General features: G+C 39.3%; 1 protein-coding gene and 1 long non-coding RNA gene across 5 annotated transcripts in view; one reads left to right on the forward strand and one right to left on the reverse strand.

Annotated features, from left to right (window-relative positions):
- Nucleotides 1–16,353, reverse strand: part of LOC138970624 (uncharacterized) — a 425,184-nt gene that overhangs the window by 35,843 nt on the left and 372,988 nt on the right. For all 4 annotated transcript variants that reach the window (XM_070343089.1, XM_070343090.1, XM_070343088.1 and 1 more), the window contains one exon: nucleotides 848–886. In XM_070343089.1, the coding sequence (XP_070199190.1) occupies nucleotides 848–886 (39 nt within the window). The remainder of the gene's footprint in view (nucleotides 1–847; nucleotides 887–16,353) is intronic.
- Nucleotides 12,406–15,366, forward strand: LOC138970607 (uncharacterized). The gene is made up of 3 exons (XR_011457016.1): nucleotides 12,406–13,179; nucleotides 13,962–14,052; nucleotides 15,053–15,366. It is a non-coding gene; the product is annotated as an uncharacterized lncRNA (long non-coding RNA).

The following is a 16,353-nucleotide window of genomic DNA, read 5'->3' on the forward strand; positions in this document are numbered from 1 at the left end:
GAAACTGAATGTAGTCCGCCGTTAGTGCAAAAGGCAATGAAAATGACGAGCCTGTTTGGCGCGGTAGCGGTTGCGATGTGCTTCATAGCACGCTTTACTGTACCTATCTTCGTTTTAACTTTCTGAGCGTGTTTTCAATCCAAACATATCATATCTATATGTTTTTGGATTCAGGAACCGACCAGGAATAATATGACATAGTTTTTAAAACGATTTCGGAAATTTAATTTTAATCATAATTTTTATATCGTTCAAGTGTTGTGCCACGTCAGTGATGTTTAAGTGCCACGCCAATGACGTTCGAGTGCCACGTCAGTGACACATCGTATTCACGGCTTGCGGGAAGGGTAAATTTAATATTCAAAGTGTCTTTCATTTTTCCGAAATAATAATTATGTCTTTACTATGATCTAACACAAATCACATGCTTTCGTTCGTTAAACTCATACAATTTCAGCACTAGGCTTGGTGATTGAAAAGCAGCGAGGTGAGCATTTGTATCATGTCAGTGACGCTTTTTCAAACTTAAGTAAACAACCCTTTGTTTTTTATTTTATTTACAAGTATTTTATCTTTGGTAAGAACGTTTTCGTGTTTTAGGAAATCTCATCACAACTTTGAGTTGATAAAAACATTACAAACATTTTATTAATGGCATAATTATACTGTGTAATTGTGTTTGCGAATGCCACCTCAGAGATGTTTGAATTGTCCAATAAAATATTCTGTTTAAGATGTACACCACAGATATTCAATTACGAAACACACATCGAGTAAATCGCTCCGTTAAGGAAACAAAGTAACCTTGATAACAGAGAGTGTACCGAACACCAACGCATCTACTCACCACTGGAATTAGGGGTTTCTTTTTTCTCTGAGACTCCAGCTGAAAGTTAAAATAAAGTACTAAGTTAAGACAAACACACGAGACTCTCTAGCTGAAAGTTAAAGAAAAATACTAAGTTAAGACAGACACACTTGATTCTCCAGCTGAAAGTTAAGGATCATTTGAAATCGCAGGCGGGTGTGTGGGGCTGGGGTGGGGTGGGGGGGGGCGTTGGTTGGGGAGGGGGAGGGACTCCTATGGTTCATAAAGGGACAGTAAGCTTGCTGAAGTAAAAATTGTGGTCATTTAACCTAAAACCTATTAGTTTCGACGAAAGAGATATTTCTTCCCATCTTGGGTGGTTAACATCAAGATATTGCAGACATTGCGGGGAAGACGGAACCGACAACAACAACGTCAAGATATTATAGACATTGCGGGAAAGACGGGACTGACGACGACGACATCAAGATATTATAGACAATGCGGGGAGACGGGGCCGACGACGACGACGTCAAGATATTATAGACATTGCGGGGAAGACGGGACCGACAACAACGACGTCAAGATATTATAGACATTGCGGGGAAGACGGAACCGACAACAACAACGTCAAGATATTATAGACATTGCGGGAAAGACGGGACTGATGACGACGACATCAAGATATTATAGACAATGCGGGGAAGACGGGGCCGACGACGACGACGTCAAGATATTATAGACATTGCGGGGAAAACGGGACCGACAACGACGACGTCAAGATAGCATAGACATTGCGGGGAAGACGGGACCGACGACGACGACGTCAAGATATTATAGACATTGCGGGGAAGACGGGATCGACAACGACGACGTCAAGATATTATAGACATTGCGGGGAAGACGGGAACGACGACGACGACGTCAAGATATTATAGACATTGCGGGGAAGACGGGACTATCAACGACGACGTCAAGATATTATAGACATTGCGGGGAAGACGGGACCGACGACGACGTCAAGATATTATAGACATTGCAGGGAAGACGGGACTGGCAACGACGACATCAAGATATTATAGACATTGCAGGGAAGACGGGACCCACAACGACGACGTTAAGATATTATTGACATTGCGAGGAAGACGGGACCGACAAAGACGACGTCAAGATATTATAGACATTGCAGGGAAGACGGGACTGGCAACGACGACATCAAGATATTATAGACATTGCGAGGAAGATGGCACCGACGGCGACGTCAAGATATTGAAGACATTGCGGGGAAGACGAGACCGACGACGACGACTGAACCGAGACAGGTGTGTTGTCGTTCGGCGTCATCGCGCGTACCCACACTAGTAGCGTGTGCGGGGAGAACGGGAGCCTTGAAGAAGAAAACTCCTGGACGACCGAACGAAGGGTTATGATACGACTTGTAGAAGCGAAGACCCTAGAGGCATGTTTTGGGTGGTGATGAAGACGCATTTCAGTTATTAATATTCGTCTTGCACCTGGGTCTTCAAGGTCTGTGACCTAATAAAAAAAAACAAGTCGCGTAAGGCGAAAATACATTAATTTTAGTCAAGTAGCTGTCGAACTCACAGAATGAAACTGAACGCAATGCAATTTTTCAGCAAGACCGTATACTCGTAGCATCGTCAGTCCACCGCTCATGGCAAAGGCAGTGAAATTGACAAGAAGAGCGGGGTAGTAGTTGCGCTGAGAAGGATAGCACGCTTTTCTGTACCTCTCTTCGTTTTAACTTTCTGAGGGTGTTTTTAATCCAAACATATTATATCAATATGTTTTTGGAATCAGGAACCGACAAGAAATACGATGAAAGTGTTTTTAAATTGATTTCGAAAATGTAATTTTAATCATAATTTTTATATTTTTAATTTTCAGAGCTTGTTTTTAATCCGAATATAACATATGTATATGTTTTTGGAATAAAAAAAATGACGAAGAATAAGATTAACGTAAATTTAGATCGTTTTATAAAAAAAATATGTTCTTTACAATTTTCAGATTGTTAATGATCAAAGTCATTAATTAATTTTTAAGCCACCAAGCTGAAATGCAATACCGAAGTCCGGGCTTCGTCGAAGATTACTTGACCAAAATTTCAACCAATTTGGTTGAAAAATGAGAACGTGACAGTGCCGCCTCAACTTTCACGAAAAGCCAGATATGACGTCATCAAAGACATTTATCCAACAAGAAGAGCAAACGCTCGATCGAGTCACTTTCGCAGTTCTGAATATTATATGAGGCATCAGATGGACAGGAAGAAATTGCTATTCACAACACAATGCATACCTGAAGAATGAGATTGCATGGATCGAGCAACAAAATATTTACCTTGGCATTAAAAATACTCTCATTAATCTCACATAAACAAACCCCATCAATAACTTAATTCACATAAACTAGCATCATTAATTTTTTTTCGAAGCAATCATATTAACAGTAGACACACTAACATTTGTTACTCTTAGAGCTGTGTCACTTTTATAGTTTACGAGAAAAGCCCAACGTTAAGTTGTGTGTTGACGAACAGGAAAGGCTAGTTATCTCCCCTGTGTTTCCGATAACGTTTGTAAAAAGCTACAGATGTAAATAATTTGATGTAAAGAATAATCCTATAAAGTTTGAATCAAATCCGATGAATAGTTTCAGAGATATGATATTTCAATTTTTTTCCTTCAAGACATACCTGTGACCTTGAAAAAGGTCAAAGGTCACCAAAGCAGACGTCAAAGTGTAGAGGTCACTGGGAGTCACGTTCACATAAAATTTGAGCCCGGTCACTTTTATAGTTTCCGAGAAAAGCCCAACGTTAAGTTGTGTGTTGCCGAACAGAAAAGGCTAGTTATCTCCCTTGTTTTTCTGATAACGTTCGTAAAAGGCTACAGATGTAAATACTTTGATGTAAAGAATAATCCTACAAAGTTTCAATCACATCCGATGAACTTTGTCAAAGATATAAAATGTCTAATTTTTCCTTTGACGCTGACCTGTGACCTTGAAAAAGGTCAAAGGTCAACGAAACCATCGTTAAAGTGTAGAGGTCATTGGAGGTCACGACTAAACAAAATATGAGCCCGATCGCTTTGATAGTTTCCGAGAAAAGTCCAACGTTAAGGTGGTGTCTACGGACGGCCGGCCGGACGGCCGGCCGGCCGGACAGACTAACACTGACCGATTACATAGAGTCACTTTTTCTCAAGTGACTCAAAAAATGAAAAACAAATGTCTGGGGATATCATACCCAGAAAGTCTCATGTCAAATGTCATAAAGATCAGTCCAGTAGTTTGATCTGAATCGCTCTACACACACACACACACACACACACACACACACACACACACACACACACACACACACACACACACACACACACACACACACACCACGACCCTCGTCTCGATTCCCCCCTCTACGTTAAAACATTTTAGTCAAAACTTGACTAAATGTAAAAACAGCGGTTGCGTTAGCTCATCGGTATCTGAGCTGGGTATACTGGGTATATATATATATCACTAGATGAATACCCGCTTCGCCGGGAAGAAGCAGAGCCGGGTACCCGGGTGAGTGGCGCACGGGAATACCCGGCTTCCCCGGGATGAAAGCGTTGTGGACAGTGACCTTCTAAAAATAGTAACGGGAATATGGATGAAAGCGTTGTGGACAGTGACCTTCTAAAAATAGTAACGGGAATATGGATTGACGCCACGCTAAGGAAGGGAGATAAACGCACAACACTGGAGAAGATAAGGAAGAGTTACTGGGAATGGATCAGGGAAGATGAACAAAAAAAACCAAAAAAATCGGTTGAGCGCTGCGCGCTGAGAGCACGTGTTGAAAAATCTTATCGACCAGGTTGTGCCCGGGGTCTACCTGAATATGCCCACCAAATTTGAAGCAGATCCATGGAGAACATGGCGCCCATCGCGAACACACAGACAGACAGACAGACACAAGCCGTATATATATATATATAGATTGTGTGTGCGTATGTGTGTGTGTGTGTGTGTGTGTGTGCATGTGTTTGTATGTGTGTTAAATTGTGTCTGTGTGTGTGCGCGCGCACGCGTGTGTGAAAAGAAAAATAAGTTTTGTGTATCCCTTTATGTGCCATATGAGTCCCACCCCCTCCCCTACAACCCCCCCCCCTCCCCCCCCCCCCCCCCCCCCGCCTGCGATCCCAAACCATCCGTACCCATTCAAGAATGTCGACATGATTTTTACTCATTTCTCTCATTAATAATATCCATTAACCGCGTGAAATGCTTAGGCCTTTGTTTTGGCACTATGTGGTCTGTTGAAAGGCAAAACATGTTTCTGAAGGGGCACAAAAGCGGAGTTATGAGGTGGATGGCCAGGATACCTTTCATTGTGGTAGCAGGGGTATTTAACTATAATATAATATTATACTGCTCGGTTATTTTAAATGAAAAGAATTCTTGAGAAAAAGGCGAGAGAGGGAACTAGGTTCTTTTACTGTACCAACGGATGTTGTACTGAAACCTAAATCAGAATAGAAAACACCACCCAAACACCCTTCAGTCAAGGAAACACGATTATTGTATGCATTCGTTCGGCCCAGACGTGAAAAACGCCAAATGTCGCCTTCGCAGACGTTGTTTCAACACGCGTCCAGGACCGCTGTGCGGAAAGGTGACGTCACTCTAGTCTTGGTTTTGAACTTCATACCGTCCGTCTTTTGTAAATTATGAGCATCTAGCTGAGATAGTACCCGACAAAAACAACTGTAAATCCACGCCTAACAAAGATTTTTGTTTTCCTTCAAAAGCTATTTGCAAAACGAACAATCTATACGTCCATAACACATACTTTGATTAAAGTGAACTCGACTTAAGGCTGTAGGATACTTTTGAAAGTACGTTGGAGTAGCCTCCCTTCCGGGATTTAAAACGCGTTTCGTGTCGTAACAGATTATCCACTCATTAACCGTATCCGTATGCAAAATAATGAAATAAACATTAGGAAATGGCAGAAGTTTACAAATATCGACATTCTCTATCAGTGCAATAAAAAAAAACAATTGTTAGAACTTGCATTTACGACATGTCGTGCGTGAGAACGTGTCAGTAAACAAGTTTTTGTTGCCTGGCTGAAGAACCCTACGAGTCAAGCTAAAACAGACGACAAGTAATGGAAAGCAGTCTGCGGATAAACATAACAAACTGCTGATGAAAAAGTGTGTTCATCCCTGCTCTGGATAAAAGACATCGAACTGATGACAACGTAGCAGCGTTCATGCGAACATATTTTTTTCAGATTATCGCTTCTACATTTTATTGCACCTACTTGGGGCAGATCTGAATTTCATACTGGAAGATGACAAATCGGTCTTGTGAGTTGAGAACCACCCACATGTTCTTTGCCGACAGAAATCACGATGGGACAAGATGCAGATTGTGTTGAAGAGATGTTTGCAGATTATCGCATCTACTACATTTTATTGCTCAGATCAATGCACGTAGTTCGGGTAGATCTGAATTTCACAATGGAAGACGACAAATCGGTCTTGTGAGTTGAGAACCACATGTTTTTTGACGGCAGAAATCACTATGGGACAAGATGAGGGTTGTGTTGAGGAGGTTAATACCGTACTTTTTGTATTTGTCCGCTCAATTTGCACACATATATTAACTGTCTGATTTGTTATAATAATAATAATAATAATAATAATAATAATAATAATAATAATAATAATAATAATAATAATAATAATAATAACGGGCATTTATAAAGCGCGTTATCAGAAGTTCAAAGCGCGTGTTTATGCCGTGTGAGATGTAATTTTTTACACAATATATCACGCATTCACATCGGCCTATTATTCCAAGTCACACGGGTATTTTGGTGGACATTTTTATCTATGCCTATACAATGTTGCCAGGAAAGACCCTTTTGTCAATCGTGGGATCTTTAACGTGCACACCCCAATATAGAGTACACATTTCCGATGTTCAGCGATAAACTTGTTTTCTTCTTGAGTTCGATCTCCGTTACCTTTTTTTGTATACCGGCACGGTTGGCCTAGTGGTAAGGCGTCCGCCCCGTGATCGGGAGGTCGTGGGTTCGAACCCCGGACGGGTCATACCTAAGACTTTAAAATTGGCAATCTATCGGCTGCTACGCCTGGCGTCTGGCATTATGGGGTTAGTGCTAGGACTGGTTGGTCCGGTGTCAGAATAATGTGACTGGGTGAGACACCTGTGCTGCGACTTCTGACTTGTGTGTGGCGCACGTTATATGTCAAAGCAGCACCGCCCTGATATGGTCCTTCGTGGTCGGCTGGGCGTTAAGCAAACAAATACACAAACAAACCTTTTTTGTTAAAATTATATCTTTGTTTCAAAGCCCTCTGGGCCCAAAACAATAACATACTTGACTTGACTTGACTGACTTAAGATGAAGAGTTCCTAGACCTGGTTTTTGTGGAGAGGCATCATGATGATATCCTGTTTTGTAACGTTCTTGGTGACAACGCGCCAGAATAGCACGAAGATCGAACTCAATACTTGGCGCTGGTGGACAATATTCACTTTTTTTGGCCCAAAACACACTTTTTTGGCCAAAAACGTACATGTTTGGCCAAAAAAGTGTGTTTTGGGCCAAAAACATGTTTTGGCCAAAACTTTTGAGTGCAAAGTTTTGGCCAAAAAAATATTTGGCCAAATCTAAAACATTTTGCCAAATCTTTACATTTTTGGCCAAATGTTTTAGATTTGGCCACATTTTTTTTGGCCAAAACATTTGTATTGACAGTTTTGGCCCCCAAAAAAGTTTTGGCCAAAACTTTATTGTTTGGCCAAATCTTTGAGTACCTCTTGGCGCTGATGGACAATATTCATTTTTTTGGGCCAAAAACACACTTTTTTGGTCCCAAAAGCAAAGTTTTGGCCAAAAAAGTATAGTTTTGGCCAAAAAAGCAAAAACGCCAAAACCGGCGTTTTTGGCCAAAAAAGTGAATATTGTCCACCGGCGCCAGCAAATACAAAAGATTTGGCCAAAAAAAGATTTGGCCAAACAAAAAAGATTTGGTCAAAAAAGTGAAGATTTGGCCAAATCTTTTTTGTTTGGCCAAATCTTTTTTGTTTGGCCAAATCTGTTTTTGGCCAAATCTTTTTATGGCAGAAGTTTGACCAAATCTCCCGTTTTAGCTAACAAAAACAGTTTTGGCCAAAACTTTTACATAGAAAGTTTTGCCCCTCCAAAAAGTTATAGCCAAATCTATTTTATTTGGCCAAATGTGTGGGTTTTTTGGCCAAATCTTTGTCTTTTATGGCCAAAACTTGCGTTTTTGGCCAAAAAAGTGAATATTGTCCACCAGCGCCAAGCATAGAATTCTCGAAGAAAACAAGTTTATCGCTGAACATCGGAAATGTGAAAGTATTGCTCTTCGTGTCTGATCAAGTGTCCGGGCTAGATCTACAGGCTACATTATCAGGTAACTTACCAAATCGGAGTGTGTGTGTGTGTGTGTGTGTGTGTGTGTGTGTGTGTGTGTGTGTGTGTGTGTGTGTGTGTGTACACCGGATTACCATCATCAACGCACCCTTTTAGACTTTTCTACGTAACCTTACTATGCCTGCTGTGACATTCACGAGGATTATTGTCATTCTTGGACAATCGTGTGCCTGTGCTGGACTTGCACGAAGACAAACGGCGTCGGAACGGTGTACGTGCTGCCAAGTGTGTGCGCCCAGAGCGCAGTATGAACCGAGAGTGAGTGTGTCATTGTGTGGAAGTTTTGCTTGATTGATTTATTCATGATTTAATTTGCTTTTTGGTTCAATAGTAAAATATGTGTACGTTATACTTTGTATTTGGTGGTGTGATTCGCCCGAGTGCGAGACCTCCTTCCCCGAACGCTCTGTGTGTGGAATTGTATACTTGTGTGAGTAACGTGTGTTAAAAAAATAATAAAAAAACAACAAAAAAACTGAGTGTGTAAATGAGAATGTGAAAGCTGTTTTGGACCCAGACACACACAGCAGACACCAACACAACAGCTAAGTTTCAGCCTGACAAAGAAATCCAGTGACACAGCTAATGGCTGTACTTGTTATTTCTCTATTAAAACAAAATGTGTCAAGATCTTTACCATTTTCTGTCCTTTTGTGGGAATCTCGGAATATTTGCCTTGACTCTGGGAAAATTGGAGGGCAGTGTGGCTAGAGAATCGAATTGTGTTTTGTTTCCGCTTGAAATTAACTTCGGAATAGGTGTACAAAATTGTTTCTTTTATTTAATTTACATAAAACTGAAAAGTAACTGTGTTTTGAGTTCTATATTTTGATCCTATATTAGTCGTCTTCATGTGTGGACATACAAGACTTTATTCATTGACATATACACGGTCGAATTATATACTAAATTAATTGAAATGATTTAATTGTGCATCTTTTCAAAAATTATCTTCTGAATCAGCAAAATGCCACTTTTATTTTCAATTTTTTTCTCTCTACAAGCCAGAACTTACATAAAAATAATATTTTAAAAGTGACATGTCGCATTTACTTACTTGTCTCATAGGTAGAGCAAATGCATAATGGGTATAGGGGGTAGGGGTAGTACAATCATTACAATTCAAGATTTTGTGCATCAAGGTGTGTATCTTTTTTTTTCATCGGTAAGAAGGATACCTCAACTTGAATGTACCTAAGTTTAACCACTTTAACACTTTATATCATATGTTTATTTCTGTTTCATGCTTGAAAATGACTTTCAAAACTGATACAAAAGTGAGTTTTTCATATTACCAGGACAGTATGCTTTATTCTGTTCCTATATTAGTCATCTTGAATTGTGATCAATTAATTCACAGTAAAATAAAAACAAATCTTCAGTAGTAATTGCTTAAAAAAAAGTCTGATATATCAATTATCATGTTGTTTTTTTTTTTTATCTTAAAATGGGCGCGTTAAATCCTAATCTGTTTGTTTTAATGGACTAAGCAATCCTTGGACTGACAGAAAAGATGTATTTTAAAAATGTCCAGTTACTTTTACTTATTTTTCTAATGTGAAGAGAATATGCACTCTTTTTTGTTCAAATGGGTAGGGGGCGGGGGTAGTAAATGCATCGCAGTTCAAGATTTTGCGCGACAAGAGGTGTGTTTCTTTTAACTGTGATAAATAGGGATAACTCAACTTGGTATATAACACTGAAAACTGTAACCACTTTAGCACTTTTAATTTATTTTTTCTGTCTTCCAAACTTCTAATTCAGCTTCAAAAATGAGGGGAAAAAAGGTGTTTTTTCTGAATTCACCAGTTAAATTGCAATGTTGGATGTTCTATTTTTCTTCCCTATTTATTTTCTGAAGTTGTTGATCATCTGATTACCTTGCTTTTCTATTTGGAAGATAATATGCACTCTTTTCTGAAAAATGGGTAGGGGGTGGGGGTAGTAAAAGCATCACAGTTCAAAATTTTGCGCGACAAGAGGTGCGTTTCTTTTAACTGTCATGAAGAGGGATAACTCAACTTGGTATCTAACACTAATTCTGAACACTGTAACCACTTTTGCACTTTCATTTTTTTTCTTCTGTCTTCCAAGCTTTAAATTAAGCTTATCAAATGAGTAAACCATTGTTATTTTTTTCTGAAATCACCAGTTAAATCACTATGTTGCATGTTCTACTTTGCTTCCCTATTTCTGTTCTTAAGTTTTGAATACCTTGCTTGTATATGGGTGCGTCTCAGAAACTGAACCTTTTGTGTGTACCATAATCAAATTAGCCCACAATTGAATTTTAAATCATGATATTGGTATTTTTGAGAAGTAAAATGAATAAAGAAATAGTACAAACAAAACTGAGTATTTTGCATGATTATTATGAAGGTTGTTTTGCGAAAGAAATGATTGGATGCGTGAAAAATGGAGGTCTGATCTGTGACATGAACCATCAACTAGTTTTGCACCTCACTACAAGAATCGTTTAGAATGTCCAAGGACTGCTATTCTTGTTATGTGTGTTTGGTTTAAGTGTACTTGACAGTTGAAATGTTATTTTGTCCACAGAATTGTTTTTTTTAAACGAAATTAATCGCTTGAAAGTTTGCCATCACTGTCGTAACATAGGTTTCCACACGCGTGCAACAGCAACAAGTCCTAAATTTGAACTTTAGAATTTGCATATTCATCTTCAACACGATCTTGACATGAAAGGGCATAGAAAATCGCTAAGCTAAATGTTATTTAAGTATTATTTTCTCAAAATTGCATCTGCAAACTAAGTTGAAAGTTGTGCAATATGACATGCTTCTTCAAAATTCAGTTACGATGGTGAACGGTTTTGCAAATAATGTTCAGAGTTTTGAAGAAAGATTAGAACTATTTTGCGCGTAGTGACTTAGAGGTGCGGGTGACTACGCATGCGCAGTTACAGAGAGAAATAGTTCAGCTTCCAGCAGCGAAGAAAGATTTCGAGAATGTTTCCGAAGTCTGTGATTTTGTTACGACAGTGATCAACACCCAAGGTTCTTGAGAAAAGGTGAGTTTTTGCTGCTATGATAGTCTATGAAGTGAAAAATTAGGCTAAACATTAAGTTAATAATAGTTTTTCTTTCGATTTCACCCAGTCAAAACTTGACTAAATGTTTTAACATAGAGGGGGAATCGAAACGAGGGTCGTGGTGTATGTGTGTGTGTGTGTGTGTCTGTCTGTGCGTGTGTGTGTGTAGAGCGATTCAGACTAAACTACTTGACCGATCTTTATGAAATTTGACATGAGAGTTCCTGAGTATGATATCCCCGGACGTTTTTTTTTTTCGACAAATACTTTTGATGACGTCATATCCGGCTTTTTGTAAAAGTTGAGGCGGCACTGTCACACCCTCATTTTTCAATTAAATTGATTGAACTTTTTGTAAAGCAATCTTCGACGAAGGCCGGACTTCTGTATTGCATTTCAGCTTGGTGGCTTAAAAACTAATTGATGACTTTGGCCATTAAAAATCTGAAAATTATAATATTTTTTTTTTATATAAAACGATCCACATTTACGTTCATCTTATTTTACATCATTTCCTGATTCCAAAAACATATAAATATGTTGTATTTGGATTAAAAACAAGCTCTGAAAATTAAACATATAAAAAATTATGATCAAAATTAAATTTCCAAAATCCATTTAAAGGAACGGTAAGTGTCAATGTTTTCTTTAATTGTAAAAGTTGTATGTTCAATGGAATGGTAAGTCTGAACAAAATAATTACTTTATTTTGTTTTTAGCCAGTGAATGTGGATGCATCAAAATCTTGATAGACATTAAACACATTCATGTTAGTGAAACTAGTACACATATTGCATCAATCTTTAGTTGAAATCGCAGGTACTTGCATGTTTCAGGTGCAAGAGATTCGACCTGATGAACTGGTGGTAACGTTCCTTCGACGGAAACCGGAGGGGAACTACTATTGCTTTCCAGGGATCGATGATATTTCCTTAGTCCCTACATCTGATGCAACCATGATTCGTGACCCCACCTTCAATGCCAGGGGGCATTATTTCTTTTAAAATAAATTAATTAACTGCAAGTGGCAACTGTTCTATATCAAACACTGTACATTAGTAAGACGTGGAACTTGCGAAGAAAATGCGAAAAAGTGTTTGTGGGTTATCGTCCCTAGTCACATGCTGGCGGCGAAAACAAAATGGCGGATCGCGTAGGTACCGATCGTGTGCGAGGTGGTGGTAAATTGTGCTCGGCTTTTTGTTGCAAGAACGCCCGTTACAAACAGAGCTGCTTCGGGAAAACTTTCCACAAGTTCCCTACAGAAGAAAAAAGGTGGGTTGTGCAGTGATTATTTCATCAGGTTTACCTTCTTCAGAATGAGAATGCAATGGCTCGAGTCAACTCACTCAGTTGACTACAGCGTCAGCGAGTACTTACGAATGTGAGTGTGAGTCAGCAGTCAGTACAAAACAACAGTTTACACTTGATGACAAACCCGTGGGCATTATTTGTCGAATCCTTTATCAAACCTTGCTTACGGGAAAACTACAGTACAAAGGTACATCACTCATCCGTTTTGCGTTCAGGCAGAGCGTTAGATTTAGACTGAAGATCTGATTTAGCTTTTTTTGTCTTTCCTTTTTGCTTAGTTTAACAATAACATTGTTGTTTTTATTGTCAAACTAGGTGCAGAATATGGATGCAATTCACAAGGCGAGAGGACTTTGAAAAGCTGCAGCCAGCTGATGTTCAGTCTCAAGCTTTGTACTGATCACTTTGAGGCCAACCAGTAAAACAATCCTGCAGAGAGGATCACTTGTGTGGAATGCTGTCCCGACATTGTTTGCAGTGCCCAATCCACCACCGAAGGTTATTTATTTATTGGTTTTAGGTTTTTGCAAACCAAAGAAGCACACTATTAAATGCAGGTTGAGTAATGACAAGTTTGAGGCTGATGTAAGAATTGAAAACAACAGCATTGTTCCCATCAAATAATGCCTGTTTGCATTTAGCGCAAAAAAATGATAAGGCCAACAAAAAAAAGTTACTTATTTTGGATCGACGTCTTGATTATGATGATATGATGAACTTATTTTGCAAAAAAACAGCCCCAAATGGCAAAAAAGGTATAGGGTCGGCGTCAACAACAAAAAAGTTGTATGTTTCTGGTCACCTGACCCTACCTATGTTTTCCCGACGACCCTAGACTTTTTTTTTTTGCATTTTCAAAAATAAAAGGGGTATTCGAAAATTGTTTTCCTGTTTTTCAACAAAATAGTTAAAAAGATGGTTTAAAAAAAAAGTTTAGAAAAAAAATCTCCACCTTTAGTCATGTTAGGTCACAAAAAAGTCTGTTTAAGGTAACATAGGCCCCCCAAAAATAGCGTCGGTAGGTCGGCTTTTTAGTTTTGTATTTTAGCCATCTGAATATTTTAATTTTATTTTTTAATGCCCCCAAAAAGTCTAGGGCCGGTGGGAAAAAAATAGGGTCGGTCCGGATACCGTAAACAGATTATTTTTTGTTTTGCCTTACCAGAAACATACACTTTTTTGTGTGGCCTAAGACCAATGCCATAAAATTGGGAGAATTGTTTCATTGTGACTGGGTGTTGGTTGTGAGTTTGTCAGTGAAAGAGCTGTGCAATTTGCAGGTTGCTAGTGGGAGGAAGCCACCATCGCAAAGGGTAGCTACAAATGAAGCCAGCACCGACCTGTCGCCTGATGCACAAATTGTTCAACCAGGTAAGAGATTTTTAACCATGAAGAACACCCTGACATCAAAAAAAGTTTAAACCCATCCATTACATAGTTGATAATTGCTGTATAGGGTGACGGGCGCTGTGGCGGGGTGGTAAGACGTCGGTCTATTAACTCGGAAGGTCGAGGGTTCGAATCCCGGTCGCGGCCGCCTGGTGGGTTAAGTGTGGAGATGTTTCCGATCTCCCAGGTCAACTTATGTGCAGACCTGCTAGTGACTTATCCCCCTTCATGTGTACACGCAAGCACAAGACCAAGTACGCACGAAAAAGATCCTGATCCTGTAATCCATGTCAGAGTTCGGTGGGTTTTAGAAACACAAAAATACCCCGCATGCTTCCCCCGAAAGCGGCGTATGGCTGCCTAAATGGCGGGGTAAAAACGGTCATACACATAAAATTCCACTTGTGCAAATAAATGAGTGCACGTGGGAGTTTCAGCCCACGAACGCAGAAGAAGAAGCTGTATAGGGCGGATGCATGGATGGATGAAATTGTACCTGTAGTTCCCACACGTAAAGATGGGAAACATATCCTGTTAGAGGCATGGTGTAACAAGAAACAATTAAGTGGCTCTATTCCCATCTCCCTCCCCCCCCCCCCTTTCCCCGTCGCGATATAAGCTTCGTGGTTGAAAACGACGTTAAACACCAAATAAAGAAAGAAAGAAAGAGGCATGGTGTGTGAGGAGTTTTACCTGGTACTGTTGTCCTAATCAATCAATCAATCAATCAATATAAAGCTTAGTATTCCGTGGGTACAGTTCTAATGGCCTCACCCATTCAGTACCAAACAAGGTCAATTCCATCATTGTTCCACATCGTATCCATAATTGCTAATACACTTCATTTCTGGCCTGCCTTCCTACGCTATTGTTTATTTTCATTTTGTGATTGAATTACACGTGTTTTAATTTCTTCCAGGTTGTAACTTGTTATGGTTATGTTATTTTATGTGTGTTTTGTGTGTGTGTTTTTTTTTTTAAGATGACATTCAGGCGATCCTGGAGGACATAGGATGTAAAGCATCAAAGTCGTCATCCTCCCCATCCCCTCGTGAAGCGGAACTTCGGCAGAAGGTCAACAAACTAAGGAGCAAGGTTTTCCGATTAGAAAAGAAAACGATGGAACCCCGTGTAAAACGAGCGAGTAAATTAGCCAAGCCTCCCAAGAAAGACTTTGTAATAGAACAGTTGTCTCATATATTATCAGGCGAGGCGAGCTATTTTGCCATTTATGCCTGTTACATATTTACCGGTTATCTGCTGCTGTGTCCAATCCTGGCAGAGACGGAACGCATGTTACCATCGAAGGAGAGTCGATGAGATGAGAGAATGTGATTAACAATTGCCAACTCTCTCCGTACAAAGAGGGTCCAAAATTGTATCAAAATATAGATCGTAGGGAATTCAAAATAAAAAAAGACAATAGACAAAACATGTACTTCGGCTCATAGAGCCTTCTTTAATTTTTAACTCAAAAGTCCATGCTCCGAGAGTCCTTTTTTTAATTTTGAATTGCCTACCATCTATATTTTTATACATTTTCAAAAAGATTCAACAGTCACCTTCCGTTATTCTTGAACTTGGCTATCCCAGCCTTACCTCAACATTCAATATTTCTGTGATATTTTTGACGTAAAATCAATTTTTACTGTAAAACTCTTCGGCAAGAGGATTGGTCCAAGCAAACAAATAATAAACTTGTAAGATTTTTCCTGATATTTCCGATCAATTGCCTATGGTTTTATTTAGCTAAAAGATTCAAACGTCACACCTATGACTCATGGCTATTTTTAAGGGGAGAGTAGCATCCCTGGTGTGTTGTTTTTGATGTACCTTTTAGTCTGTTTACCGTAACATAGGCACACAAAAAGAGGGTCGGTAGGTCGGCTTTTCTTAAAAAAAATTTTATAACCATCTTTTTAAATTATTTTGCAAAAAAAACAGGAACAAAATTGATTTTTTTTTCTTTTTCTTTTTCTCCAAATGCCAAAAAAAAGGTCTAGGGTTGGCGGGGAAAAATAGGGTTGGTCGGGATACCGTAAACAGACTATTTTGCTTTGTTTTGCCTAAGCAATGACTAACAAACTTTCTTTAGGGTCTGACATTGTATATACTATACAATTTTTGGGGTATTAACTAAATACATGTATACAGTTTTTGATTCCTTTTATACTTTTTCACAAATTAGCCCCTCCCCCCCCCCTTTTTTTTTTTTAGTCTGCCCTGGGGGCGGGAGGTCTCCTAATTTCGGTTTCTAGGGTCATCTTATGCTTCCCCATGAGC

The sequence above is a fragment of the Littorina saxatilis genome, linkage group LG7 (assembly GCF_037325665.1).
Source record: "Littorina saxatilis isolate snail1 linkage group LG7, US_GU_Lsax_2.0, whole genome shotgun sequence".
NCBI lineage: Eukaryota > Metazoa > Mollusca > Gastropoda > Littorinimorpha > Littorinidae > Littorina > Littorina saxatilis.